This window comes from Pseudophryne corroboree, chromosome 2 (assembly GCF_028390025.1).
Source record: "Pseudophryne corroboree isolate aPseCor3 chromosome 2, aPseCor3.hap2, whole genome shotgun sequence".
Classification (NCBI taxonomy): domain Eukaryota; kingdom Metazoa; phylum Chordata; class Amphibia; order Anura; family Myobatrachidae; genus Pseudophryne; species Pseudophryne corroboree.
Genome location: NC_086445.1, coordinates 492,404,829 through 492,419,410, shown reverse-complemented (window position 1 = coordinate 492,419,410; position 14,582 = coordinate 492,404,829). Strand labels below are relative to the sequence as shown.

The window sequence follows — 14,582 nt, the reverse complement described above, 5'->3', positions numbered from 1 at the left end:
GGTCAAGGCGAGTGGGCTCTGGATCTGGACGTCTTCCAGTTACTGGTCAGCTGCTGGGGCCTACCAGACATGGATATGATGGCATCTCGACACAACTATGAACTGTCGAGGTACTGTTCCTGCACTAGGGATCTCTGCGCTCTTCCAGTAGACGCTCTGCTGGTACCGTGGATGTTCCCACTTACCGTCTTTCCTCAGATGATCCAACGGGTGCTTCGCAAGTTCAAACTAGAGGATGGCACGATGATCCTGGTGGCCATAGATTGGCCAAGTCTGGTGTGGTACGCCGATCTTTGGGTCTCCATCGATGCTCCTCTACAGTATGATCTCCTGTATCAGGGCCTGTGTGCTTTCTTTTGATTGGCTAACTCTTGAGACATCTGCCTTAAGAGCGAAAAAAAATTCCAGGAGAGTCATTCTTGCCATGCTGAATGCCCATAAGCTGTTGTCAGCTAGTATTTATCACAGATTTTGCCGGACATTTCAACTCTAGGTCATTCAGACTCTCTTGAATCCTTTACTTTCTACAGACTGGTCTGAATTTGGGCCTCCAGTTCTCATCCTTGAAGGTACATGTCTCCTCTGCCCAGCCTGTAATGGTTCAACAGAAACAGATTGCTCTTTTGCAGGACGTCCAGACTCTTATTTTCAGGGCATTATAAATGTCCAGCCACTGTTTGTCCCTCCAGTTGATCCGTGGGACTTGTCCTTGGGAGTCTTGGAGCAACTGGGGGGAAAATAAGTAACTATTTGGTGCCCAGACTCTCTCCTCTCCAGGATATACCCAGTGTTCCCTGGGCCCCCAATTGACTCAAATAAATGGATTTAAGCAGGTAAGAACATAAATCTTATTTTCTAGTTGATCCTAAACATTATTTACTTTGAATTCTGTTAGAAAACAGGAAAGTTAGATGATGTCGGCACAACAAAATACTCTTATGTGAGGTGAGCTGATAACACAAAACTGGGGCTGATGCAATCACACTCATTGTGCCCACAGAATTAAATGCAGACATACACCCGTAAGCCAAGTTGTACACATCTATACAACTGCACTCACTTCCCCCTATTCATCTCTGTAATTTCATAGTTGTCTTTAACAGCGTACACTTTCACCAGCCCTATACTTGGTGCAAGAGATCTGTCTAAATCTATGCATATACACAAGTCTACTTAGCCTGCAATATAGTCTCCAAGCCTTCGGTAAGCCCTTAATAAACAATCTCCATGTGCAAACGTTTTGTTGCCGTTGCACAGTTACGTCTATTCAGCCGCAAGACTAAATGAGTCTTCGATGCCTAAGACTCTGAATTGCCCATATGTCACAGTGTAGCACTGTGCATTCTCTGTAGTTGAACAAAATGCAAGATCCTTCCACAAAACAGACTAGTGTGCAGTTATACATCACCTCTGTGCAGGTTCACATTTTGAATAAACTCCGAACAGAACATAGTCACTGTAAAATACAACTGATCGTTTTTATATAAAGTAGCATTAACTTTTTTCACTAACTACTGTATTATATTTCAGCTGTCTCTTTATATGGATAAGTTTGAGGAATTTCAGACCACAATGGCAAAAAGCAATGAGCTTTTTACAACTTTTCGGCAAGAAATGGAAAAGGTTAGTGTGTGTGTGTGGGTTTTTTTTTTTTTTTATATCCCTTTCGCTTTATATTGCTTTTTACTATATTTGTCTACGCGCAGCATAACTCCACCCATATTTGAAATTTTAGGTTTAATTGAAAGCCCTTAAGTTAAAGATGTCTATTATATTATTTACCTGGGCTCCAGACTTCCATCTGTTCCAACAGGTCCATTTGATATGTGCTTAGATTCAGGGATGCCCTCCTTGCTTCTACCAGCAGTTTGATTAGGGTGGATTAAAAAACAACGAAAGTGACGGAGTTTGGCCTTGGTGCCCAAAAGTTTTCATTCGGGGGCAATATCTACTGTGCAAAATTTCAACCTTCTGAGTTAATATCTTCTGTTTAAACAAGCACATTTTTAGTAAAAATTGTAGGAAAAAGTTTGAACATTTACATGAATTTTGGTCGGTCCAACCGTAAATTTCGGCATGGAGGTCATAAGTGATCTTTGGGTCTCCCAACGTACAAATAAAAATCGCCAGGACCCGAGAATCCTTTGTGATTGGTATGAACAGGTCATTGAAAATGGCAAAGTTAGTGAAAATCTGAGGATTTGTGAAGAAATCAAGTTGTGGATTGTGCACCCTCTGATATTACTTCAGAGGGTTGAAACTTTTGGGCACTAAGGCCAAACTCCACCGTCACTTTCGTGTTTTTCAAGTGTGATGTCCATCAACAAGGCGTTTTCTCTATGGGGGGAAAAAGACAGCCTTGGCAGAAGCAAGGACCTACTATATCAGGAGGACCCCACAATTTAATTTTATAGCTTTGGGTGTAATTCGTCTTTAATAATAGAAAAGAATAAATGGTTATATTCTGTGTCATCAGTGGTTTTGGAGTTTAGCTTTGTTACAGGAATATATTTCTCCTTCATCCACTAGGGGACACTGGAAGGTCTTCATGGTGGGGTGTAGATGGTGGCTATGTGGAGCCGGCACTTTAAATTCTTTAGAACTGTGACTGGCTCCTCCCCACTATGCCTCCCCTACAGACCAGTTTGAAAAATGTGCCCGAGGGAGCTGGTCCTCTCTGGGCTTCTCCAAAGAAAAATTTTCTTTTCAGATGACTGAGGACAGACAGGCAGCCTACTGTCCCTGCCTGTCTGCATCGTGGTAGCTTCCGGTGGGACTTTGGCACTGTTTATTTATTAAACCATAGCCTCAGCTCCTGGCTATAGGGACATCAGTCCCAGGGGTAATTCCAGAATGGTCCCCACAGCCTATGCCCTGGCCAGATAGCAAGGCAAGAGAGTATGCACCGGGGCTCTGATTAGCAGAGTCCACAGTTAATAAGACTAATAGGGCACTTTCCACCAGCGCTAGCCGTGGCGGTACTTCTGTACCTTACCGCGGGCTAGTTCAAAAGCATGTTTGGGCGCCATTGGTGGAGGGCGGAGCTACGCTCAGAGCAGCTAATTTCCTGGTTTCTGTGAATGGGCGCTATTGGCGGGGGCAGAGCTACGCTCCAAGCGGCTTCAGTCTCCATGAATGAGCGCCAATAGCAGGACAGAGCTACGCTTAGGGCGCCAGTAGCGGTAGGCGGAGCTACACTCCTGGACAGCTCCTGCCTCCGGTGGGTGAGCGCGTGTCTCCGTAGTCTCATCGCCATTACTCACAACGCTTACTGCAGCAGGGTTCACTTTACCAGAGGCTGCAGTTACCTGACCAGCGACTGAACTGGTAGTGCTGGGTGTGTGGAGAGTGCAGTGAATAGAGCCACATTTATATATAGGTATTATGGTGAAACTGCCTACTAGCTTACAGGTTTTTTTTTTTTCTGTATAGGAGTCTGTGACTGGTTCCTTCAACTGTGCTCTCCCTTCCTTCCTCCTCCTCTTCTTTTCTTTTTTTATACTGTGTCTGTGACTGACATTTACAGGATGACCAGCAGAAGTAATCAGTCTAAGGTTTCACAAAAGCTTTGTCTGCGAGAAATGTTCAACAAAGTTTACCCAACATACTGAAGGTTCTTTATATTGTGATAACTGTGCATCAACTAACTCAGGGAAGAGTTCGACCACTGTACAGGACCCCTCTCCCTCTTAGTTACCTCAACTGACAGTCATGTCCGATTTGTCTGCAGAACTGGCGGCTTCTCGTAAAGATAGAGAAGTGCCCAGGTCCCAGGCTCGTTACCTGAGTCAGATGGGGTTCTTAATCTGGCCAGGTCAGTTGAGGGTCTAAGGAGAACCATGGGTGCGTCAAGGTCTCCTACTACTGGTACTTCACAATCGGTCTCAAAAAAGAGACTTATACCAGCTGTGTTGCAGTCCGACGAGTCAGACGCTGAAGATTTGCCTCCCCCTGAGGAGGGGGAAGTGGAACTAGATTCAGAAACTGAGTTAGTTCAGGAAGAAATGGAATTTGAATCTGAGGGTTTAGACGCTCTTATTATAGCAGTGGGTCAGTTTCTACAGATTAGAGTCTGATACGGCTCAGCCGCAACCTTATTTTTTCCCCCAAAAAAACGAAGGGATGCTGTTTTCTTTCCCATTTCTGCTGAGATTGACAATCATTTTGCTCTAGCATGGAAGCACCCGGACAAGAAGTTTCAGATTAACCACAGGCTGTTGCTTTCTTACCCTTTTCCAGAGGAAAATAGAGCTAAGTGAGAAATTCCTCCTTTGGTGGATCCCTCCTTATCTAGATTATCAAAGAAGACCGTTCTGCCAGTAGCTACCTCCTTAAATGAGCAGGCAGATCACAGATTGGAAAAACTTTAAAGTCTATATATTCTGCACCTGATGTACTTCTTCGTCCTACACTGGCAGGTCTTTGGGTTAACAAGGCAATAGAGGCCTGGGCGGAACAATTAGTAGCAGGTCTTCAATCTGGTCTATCCCCTGAACAATTGGTTACTTTGGCTGAACATATCAGAGAATCTGCTGTATATTTGGGTGAGGCGGCCAAGGGTGCAGGAACTATTGAATCCAGAATTTCTGCTTTGTCAATTTCAGCTTGCCGTGCACTATGTCTTAGGCGGTGGCAGGCAGATGCGGAATCTAAGAAAGCTGGGGAAGCTATTCCATTTAATGGTGAGTTTCTCCTGGGTCAAGAATTAGATACTCAGATTTCCAAGGCCACAGGAGGTAAGTCGACGTATGTTCCTTCGGCAGGTCCAGCTCCTAGGAAAACTTTTTCAGGACCGTCCTTTCGAGTTCCGTCCAAATTTAGAGGATGTGGCAGAGGTGGATCCACCTCGTTCAGAGGTAACAGAGGCCGAGGTCGTGCTGCAACCCCAGCAACTTTGCAGCAGGACCCGAAGCCTGTCGCTAAGCCCTCCGCATGACTGGCTACTCTCCGTCCTGGGTGCTCCCAGGGTGGGAGCGTGTCTGCTGGAGTTCAGACAAGTTTGGTCAGTGACCTGCACAGACGCCTGGGAAGAGACATCATTTTCCAGGGTTACAAACTCTATTTTCAGTTCAAACCTCCTCCAACATTTTTTACCATATGTTTGCCAGTTTCACAGGAACGCCAGGATTCCCTTCTTCAGGTGGTCCAAAGATTTCTGGATATGGGAGTCATTGTTCCAGTTCCTCTCCACCAACAAAAACAGGGTTTTTATTCCAGTCTATTCGTGGTACCAAAACCCGACGGCTCGGTGAGACCCATTCTGAATTTGAAGAGTCTCAATCCCTTTTTGAAGGTTTTCAAATTCAGGATGGGCTCTGTTATAGCAGGTCTAGACACGAGGGACTTTATGGTGTCCATTGATATCAAGGATGCTTATCTTCATATTCCGATTTCGCCTCCACACCAGAGTTTTCTCAGGTTTGCAGTAAAAAATTAGCATTTTAAATTCCAAGCCTTACCTTTCGGTCTTTCCTCAGCACTTCGAGTTTTTACGAAGGTCATGGCAGTAATGATGGCGCACTTACTCTCAGGGAGTGAATATTGTTCCCTACTTGGACGACTTGCTTCTAAAGGCTCACTCGGAAGAGAAGTTGGTGAGCGATATTAAAATCACCCAAGAATTTCCAACTGCGCACGGGTGGATCATAAACGTCCAGAAGTCTTAGTTGCAACCGACGCAACGTCTTCAGTTCCTGGGCATGATCATGGACACTGTGCTTCAGAGGATATTTCTCCCTCAGGACAAGATGCAATCTATTCAGGAGTCGGTTCGTCTGGTATTGTAACATCGCAGAGTGTCAATTCATCTTTGCATTCGACTTCTGGGAAAGATGGTAGCTATTTTTGAGGCAGTCCAGTACGACAGGTTTCACTCCAGGCCTTTTCAACTAGATCTCCTGTCCCAATGGTCGGGTTCGCATCTCTTTATGCATCAAATGATTCAGCTTCAACCCAGGATACGTCTGTCCTTGCTTTGGTGGCTGAATGCAACAAATCTGTCTAAGGGCAGGAGCTTTGTTGTGCAAGATTGGGTGCTTCTCACGACGGATGCCAGTCTCCGCGGCTGGGGAGCAGTAACTCTGTATTGTCAATTTCAGAGCCTTTGGACTCCTCAGGAATAGACTCTACCAATCAATATACTGGAACTTCGGGCGGTTTACAACGCGCTCACGTTAGCGTTTCATCTCCTGCAAGGACGTGCAATCTGTGTACAATCGGACAACGCCACGGCTGTGGCATACATAAATTGGCAAGAAGGAACCCGCAGCAGAGCTGCTATGAGGGAAGTCACCAGAATCCTGGTTTGGGCCGAGAGACATGCAGAAGCCATATCAGCAGTGTTCATACCGGGGGTGGAGAACTGGGAGGCCGATTTACTTAAGTTGTCAGGATATGCATTCAGGCGAATGGGAATTGCATCCTCAAGTGTTTCAACAACTGGTAGATCGTTAGGGATTCCCACAAATAGATCTTGTGGCATCCAGACGGAACCACAAACTTTTGCGATACTGTTCACGCACCAGAGATCCCAATGCGGAGGCGGTGGATGCGTTAACGATTCCCTGGAGGTTCCGCTTTGTGTATCTTTTTTCCTCCATTTCCCCTGTACCTCGTCTACTCAAGAGGATCAAGTGGGAGAGGGTCACTGTTGTGCTCGTGGCTCCAGACTGGCTCGCAGAACGTGGTACAGCGACCTACATCGGTTACTCATAGACGACCCGTGGCCTCTTCCTCTGCGGCCGAATTTGCTAATGCAGGGACCTTTCGTTTATCCAGGCTTAGAGCGGCTACGTTTGACGGCGTGGCTGTTGAAAGGGAAATCCTAAAGCTCAAGGGTATTCCTTCGTTAGTCATTCTCCTACCATGATGAGTTCTACTTCTAGGCACTATTACCGTATGTGGAAGGCATATATTTCATGGTGTGAGCAGCATCAGTTTTCTGCAACTTCCTTTCGATTGGCAAAGCTTCTCCTTTTTCTCCAGGCTGGTTTCTCAGCTGGTTTAAGTATTGGACCTCTAAAGGTTCAGGTCTCTGCCCTTTTTGATTTTTTTTTTTTTCTCAAAGAAGTTGGTGTTACTACCAGAAGTACAGACATTCATTTGGAGTTATCCGGCTTAAGCCACCGTTTATTCCTGTTACAGCTCCTTTGGGATCTGGATACCGTTCTGTCCTTTTTGTAGTCATCTTTATTTGAACCTCTGGAATCGGTGGAGCTTAAGTTTCTTACGTAGAAGATAGTGTTGCTTTTGGCCCTGACTTCGGCTCGGAGAGTTTCCGAATTGAGAGCTCTTTCTTGTCGTCCGCCATATTTCATGAAGATAGAGCGGAACTCCACGCACACAGGTTTTTCTTGCCTAAGGTAATTTCTGCATTTCACATTAACCAGCCCATTGTGGTCCCGGTTCTCTCTGGTGATTCTCCTTCTTCGAAGTCACTGGATGTTGTTAGGGCCTTGCGTATTTATGTAGAGAACAGCAGTTTTACGCAAGACGGATGCTCTGATTGATCTGTATGATGCTGCCAAACCGGGATGGCCGGCCTCAAGCAGACTTTGGCTCGGTGGATCAAATTTACCATCAGACAGGCTTATCTAGCAGCCTCTCTTTGGTGTCAGCTCATTCCACACGGTCGATGGGTTCTTCTTGGGTGGCTGCTAGGGGAGTTTCTTTGACACAGTTGTGTAGAGCGCCAACTTGGTCGGGGGGAAACATACCTTTTGTCAAATTTTACACATTTGATAAGTTTGCTGCTTCGGCTTCTCAATTTGGCCGAGCAGTACTTCAGGACTTTCAACGCTGTCCCACCCGAAATGGGAGCTTCGGGACGTCCCAAACGTGAAGACCTTCCAATGTCCCCTAGTGGATGTAGGAGAAAAAGGGATTTTGGTACTTACCAGTAAATTTATTTCTCCGATTCCACAAGGGACACTGGACACCCTCCTAGCGCTGGGTGTCTTTTTGTTACTTTCCTTTTCTCAGGTTCTACCGTTTTATATTAATATATGGTTACTTACCTGTTTGGTTGACTGGTGACATTTACGGTTTGTTAATGGTTTTTACTGTTTCTTTATTTATTTTCTTTCACCTCCTCCTCTGTCGAGTGCTTCGAGCCGTCTCCTCTCTGGCTCCGTTTTCAAACCTGTCTGTAGGGAGGGGGGTGGGCATAGAAGGACGGAGCCAGTCACCGTTCTAAAAGAATTTAAAGTGCCGTCTCCACTTAGCCACCATCTACACCCCACCATGAAGACCTTCCAGTGTCCCCTGTGGAATCGGAGAAATGGATTTACAGGTAAGTACCAAAAACCCTTTTTATATTTGGCATTCTAGAAGACTCTGGGGCATATGTATCAAAGTTTGTAAAGTCAAAATGCCAACCAATAAGCTCCTGTCATTTTACAGGATGTTTTGTAAACTGGTAGGAGCTGACCTGGTACTCACACACACACTCTCTCTCACACACACACTCTCTCTCACACACTCACACACACACACACTCACACACACTCTCTCTCTCTCTCTCTCTCTCTCTCTCTCTCTCTCTCTCTCTCTCTCTCTCTCTCTCTCTCTCTCATGTTTGATACATATGCCCCTCTATTCTTTTATAGGAGTCAGAACACATCCAAGCTATCCAAATTTGAGAACCCACCTGGAGAAATATTTTAAGCCATTTTTGTATTCAAAAAAATAAATGAAAGGCTGGATACTTTGAGGAATGCCACACTATAGCCATGTATCCCCAGTTACCCCTGCTCAGTACTATTTTCTTAAGTGCTATGAATACCAACCATTATCATATTGATTAAAAGGACACTTCCAGGTAGATTACACTTATTTAAAATGGTAGTTGATTTTGCAAGTGCTAAAAGTGCGTTGGGAAAGTAGTAAATGTCGGCAGGGCTAATTAATCATTTTATACGTTTTTGCCCTAGATGACCAAGAAAATAAAGAAGCTGGAAAAAGAAACGGTTGTCTGGCGTACTAAGTGGGAAAATAATAATAAAGCTTTATTACAGATGGCTGAAGAGGTGAGTTGCTGAGAGAACGAGGGACTTTGCTCCGTTTATCTGGCTTCTTCATAAATGTAACAAAAAAAAGAGAGCAAATGGTTGTGTCTAGTGGGCACACATGTAAGAGAATTTCTTTGAGTTTTTTAAATCTTTATAAAATGTAACCTTTATTGTTCATAATATAAAATATCCCAATCTGTGGGCAAGATACAGTGAAAGGTATAGAGGTTAAAATTAGACTAAATGACAAACATATTTTGTGAAAAAGTTAGAAAAATGTGTAGATACAGATATTTAAAAAAGCAAAGTCCACTCTTTGGTCCCTTACAATATTTGATGTTATTCTATAGCCAAATGAGGTAAGTCTGAAAACTACAAGACATAGGCCAATATAGTAATCGGTGTCAAGGTAGTAAGTTTCAACCCAGTAGACAGTCTGCCCCCAGATCAGGATGTTAAATAATATTCGCCTAATATTGGCCTATATGGGCTGCACCCATCAAACCAAACTCCATGATTGAACAGTGAAATTGAAGTTTATTAGGGTAGTGTTAACGCTAGGCTGTTCTAGCAGGGTGCCACGCCCCCGGCCGATTTTTTTTTTTTTTAATGGCAGAGTCCGCCCTGCCCTTTCTGTGGCGCCCTGCTATAACAGCCGTCCACTTCCTGCCCTCCCAGCGTGTAAAGATGCCGTGCGCATGCGCGCGGCATCCATTCACGCTGTGAGAGAGAGCTTGGGGGAAGCCCAGCACCTCCTTTCTGGCACAGGTTCCCCCCATTGGAAAGTCTATAATTGCTTTACAAAAACTATTGAGGATTCATCATGGATCATAAATTCAACCACATCTGGTCCTTTAAGAATGCCTCCCTGGCTATTATGGCGCGCTTCTCTCCTGCTGCCGGCCAAGTGTCAGAGCCTGTCATTGAGCATTGAGCACCCTGCTCCGGGCCATTCCTTCCCAGGGACCAAAGCTTTACTATTCCTACAGCCTCAGCTCATTACTTTATTCAGCCAGCTCCTGGACCTTCTTACCCGGCTCCCACGACCTCTACTAGAGCCCCACTGTGCAGCTGGGACATTTGCAGATGCGTAACTGGTCTCATTAAGACTTTCGGCTGTTCCTGACGGTGAGTTTGTGGGTGGTTATGTTTCCGGTGCCATTATCTCCCTCATTCCACTAGCACCCTGCTACTGAATCCACCCTGCTGCGTTCTTCTGCCTAAACACCCAAAGCCTGTGCCTACCACACCTGTTCTCCACACCTGAGGTCACCATTATTTCCCTGCTGCAGCCTCTGGGTCCTGAATCTCCACCGTGGGGTGGGCGCTGACTACACTTATGTCGCTGTCCACCCTGCAGCCAACTGCCCACAGGGCCTATCTGCTATCATTGGGGGTTGTATTAATGATGGCCTGAATTGGATTCTATGGGTTCCTTCTATTGAACCTAGCAGTTGGTCCAATCCCCAAAAAAACTTAGTTTCTCCATCTCATAGAGACAGTGGAGTCTTCATGACAGTGGGTTATAGATGGTGGTCGATGGGAGCGTCCACTCTAAAAACAATTTTTAGAAGCGTGACAGGCTCCTCCCCCTCTAACCCTCCCAGACCTCAGAAATGTGCCCGAGGGAGCCGATCCCATAGGCATACTCTCCTGTTCTATACAGAAGTATTTTAATTATTCAAATTTCAACGGTCAATTTCAGCTCGCTTATTCTGTGGGCCCCTCCTAGGCAGCTGCCAGAAGGGTTTCCATTTCTCATCTTTGCAGAGCAGTCACTTGGTCTGGCTCTCATACTGTATCAGATTTTATAGGTTTGATACCTTTGCGGCCTCTGCTGCTGAGTTTGGACGTGTGGTATAACAGTGGTCTCGGCGCGCTCCTGCCTGTGGGGGTAGCTTTGGGACGTCCCCACTGTCATGAAGACACCAGTGTCCCCTATGAGGTAAAGGAGAAAACAAGAATTTGGTACTGACCGATAATTCCCTTCGATTCCACGTTGCGTTCTCCTGTTATGGTTTGTCTGTGTTTAGGTGTTCCGGATATTCTCCTTTACTTTGTTCTGGTCCTGTACGATCTTTTGCTTCCTTCCTCTCTGTAGATTGCCTGGTCTTGGTCTCCCCTCGGGCACAGTCAGGGTTGGATGTCGAGCCTAACATACAGGTGGTTCTCACTACACTTGTAGATGGCATTAAAGTAACCTTTTTTAAGGAATTTGAGGTGCTGGCCTTGTTAGTGGAACAGGTGCACTTGAAACCAAAACTGACGATCTCTGCCATTACTAGTGTTTGGTGGACAGAGAGCTCACTCTACTAATCAGAGATCAATGATATGAAAGAGAAACAAGAGGACTTAGAGAACAGGTCCTGGAGAGACAACCTCCACATTATAAACATTGTTGAAACGGTTTTCCTCAGTCTCTCACAGAATTCCTCAAGCACCTCTTTTAAGCATGTTTGATAGCACTCACTGTGCACTTAGAGGCAAGCTGCCTTTTAGTCGAAAACCCAGGAGATACTATGATCAGGTTACACTATTTTTGTCTTAGAAAGGATCATCACTGCGATGAGAGATACCCCTCCTCCACTTTAGATTTGCGAGACGTGCACATACAAATGTCAAGATCTTGCACCATCTATTATCCAAAAATAAAGGTATCTGCAACCAATTACTAAAGTTCTCTGTCAAAACAGTGTTAAGTGCTGTTGGAAATTTAACCTTTCCAACTACGGGTCTTGGTGGACAATACCTCTCATCAGGCCAAAACAGTGGTCGAAGGTGAAATATTTGTAGAGGCCATGGGAATTCTACCAGTACAGTCTACGTCCTTATCCCCAGGTGGGTCCCCTAACCATCAGAGGTGCAGACCACTGATTCCCAAAATGGTCCACAGTGTGTAAATGTCAGGATACAGACTCACCTTAAATTTTATCACCTTACAATCCCAAATTTATGTCAAGAGTTTTATTATTATTATTATAAAGAAGTCTATAAGCTGCTTCACCCTACCACTCTCACTACTCGGTCAGATGTCTCTTCTGAGACCTATTTGTCTAATACTCTCTCCTCCTCTATCACTGAAAAACACATCCAGCACTTAAATACAGATGTTACAGAGGACAAGATCTTAGTAGCTATCAAAGGCCTTAAACCTAAAAAATACTTTTTATAAACTCCTAGATGCAGTGACCTCCTTTAACATTGTGGTCATTAAAAAAATCCTGGGCGTGACCCAGAGTTATGTACCAGCTACCAACCTATTTCTTTATTAAATGTGGACATTAAAATGTATGCAGAAAGTTTGGCAAACAGACTGAACCTCCCTCCTGCCCTCTCAGGTTCACCCAGTTCAGGGTTGATTCATAGTTTGCTGCTAAGCAGAAAACCTGATGTTCAATTAATTTGAGCGTCTTTATACTTGCTCATAAACTCCCAGGTCTGGATTTCAGCTTGGATTCTGAAAAAGCATTTCGACCACAACACCTGACCCTGGTGTCTTTACTTCAAAGGGTATCACAATGATTATGGTTCCATAAAGTTATAAGATTAATACACAAAATTCGGAGGTCCTAGATTTATATACCCTGAGAGACATTAAAATGTAACTATCCATTTTGATGGCATCCACTTCAGATCAAATATTTGGGAGTTTGCCTCACTAGAAATTTTCAACCATTTCAGGCTAACTTCCCAAAATTATTTGCACAATTTAAGACCAATATTGAAAACTAGAACTGCTGTTTTGTGTCATGGATTGGCCGGATTAATGCAGACGAGTTGAATCCTCATCATATTGCAATTCATATGGTCCAAAACAAGGCCAAGGGTGCAACAACCAGTTTTGCAGAAAACTACATCTGGAGGTGGTCTGTATATAACAAACATTCCCTGAATATGTTTTAATGGAGCAATCTGAAAGAGTGTGGGTGTCAATTGATTTGAGAATATTGAGCATGCAATCCACTATGGCTTCCAAGGTCATGCTGATCTAAATGCACTTTGCATAATCCAGTTATTTCTCCGGCAGGGTCCACATGTTATCCACAGAATAACAATGGGATATGATGGAGTGACAGCGGATTGGCACCAAACGATCAAAGCTTTCTGGCCTCCCAGAATGCAACGGGCCCGTCCATATATCCCCGCCCACTGGCTCAGGCAAATCGTTTTTTTGTTTGGTGCGGCAGGAGCAGGACCATGGTCAGGCTGCAGTATTCTTGGAAGAAGCCGCATTAGATATGGGTACTATTGCTTCTAGGGCATCAGCCTCAACAATAGCTGCTCGCAGAGCAGTTTGGTTACGTACGTGGAAAGCTGATTCAGAATGCAAGAAGGTTTTAGAATCTTTGGAAATATTATTTTTGGTGAAGAATTGACAGATATTCTGGAGTCAGAAGCAAACTCCAAAAAGGTCAAGTTTCCTTCCACATATATCTCCAAACCTAAGGGTCCGGCTTTCTGGCCTTTTCGGTCTCAAGGAAAACCAAAGGGAAAAAGTGATCGCAAGCAGCCCCAATACATTAAGTTTAAGTCAAAAAAGCATTGGGCTACCAGAGGGCCAGCTTCCAAACCAGAAGACAAGCCATCAGCCTGATGGTGCGGGCCACCACCTGGGGGTTTCCAGGGTAGGGGGCTGACTTCTTCAGTTTGCACAGATCTGGCAGCAGTCTACAACAGATGCCTGGGTGCAGGAAGCGGTATCTCTAGGTTATGTTTTTCCCTTCAAGAAGCATCTCCCTCGAAGGTTCTTCTGCACCAGCCCGTCTTGGGTAGAGAGGAAGGCCAGGGCTTTACAAGAAGCAGTTCAGCAATTGCTTCAGTCAGGAGTAGTCATTCCAGTACCCCCAGCACAAGAGGACAGGGTTTTTACTCCAACCTGTTTTTGGTTCAGAAGCCAAATGGGTCATTTCAGCCCATTCTCAATCTCAAAATGCTAAAGAAATACATTTGGGTACCGCAATTTCACATGGAGACTTTACATTCCATAGTTTTGGCCATGGAACCAGGGGATTATATGGTATCCCTGGATATTCAGGATGCTTACCTACATGTTCCTATAGCACTGTCCCATCAGTGTTATCTCAGGTTCACTATCCTCCAACAGCATTTTCAGTTCCAGGCCCTAACCTTTGGGTTAGCCACAGCCCCCAGAGTATTTACCAAGATTATGGTGGTTATGGCAATTTATCTCCACAAGCAGGGGATAAGAATTTTTCCATACCTCGACGACCTTTTAATCCTGGCACAGTCACAGGAATTGCTCCTGTGTCCTCTCCAACAGACAATAACATGTCTGCAAGAGGCATGGGTGGCTCATAAATTGGGCAAAATCATCTCTGGTTCCGTCACAACGGATGACTCACGTGGGGGCTGTACTGGATTCAGGTCTGCATATAGTATTTTTACCTCGGAACAAGATATCCAAGGTACAGTTAAGGATTCAGAACTTGTTACACAGTTAAACGGTATCCATTAATGCAGCAATGCGAGTGATGGGTTTGATGGTGTCAACATTCGACATGGTGGAGTATGCACAATTCCACTCAAGACTTCTGCAGTGTCTGATTCTTGCCA

At 44.8% G+C, this 14,582-nt stretch overlaps 1 protein-coding gene across 2 annotated transcripts in view; it reads left to right on the top strand.

The window, feature by feature from the left end:
* The window catches only part of TXLNG (taxilin gamma), a 230,039-nt gene that overhangs the window by 192,719 nt on the left and 22,738 nt on the right, over nt 1-14,582 (top strand). For both annotated transcript variants that reach the window (XM_063953939.1, XM_063953940.1), the window contains exons 8-9: nt 1,531-1,623; nt 8,931-9,026. In XM_063953939.1, the coding sequence (XP_063810009.1) occupies nt 1,531-1,623; nt 8,931-9,026 (189 nt within the window). The remainder of the gene's footprint in view (nt 1-1,530; nt 1,624-8,930; nt 9,027-14,582) is intronic.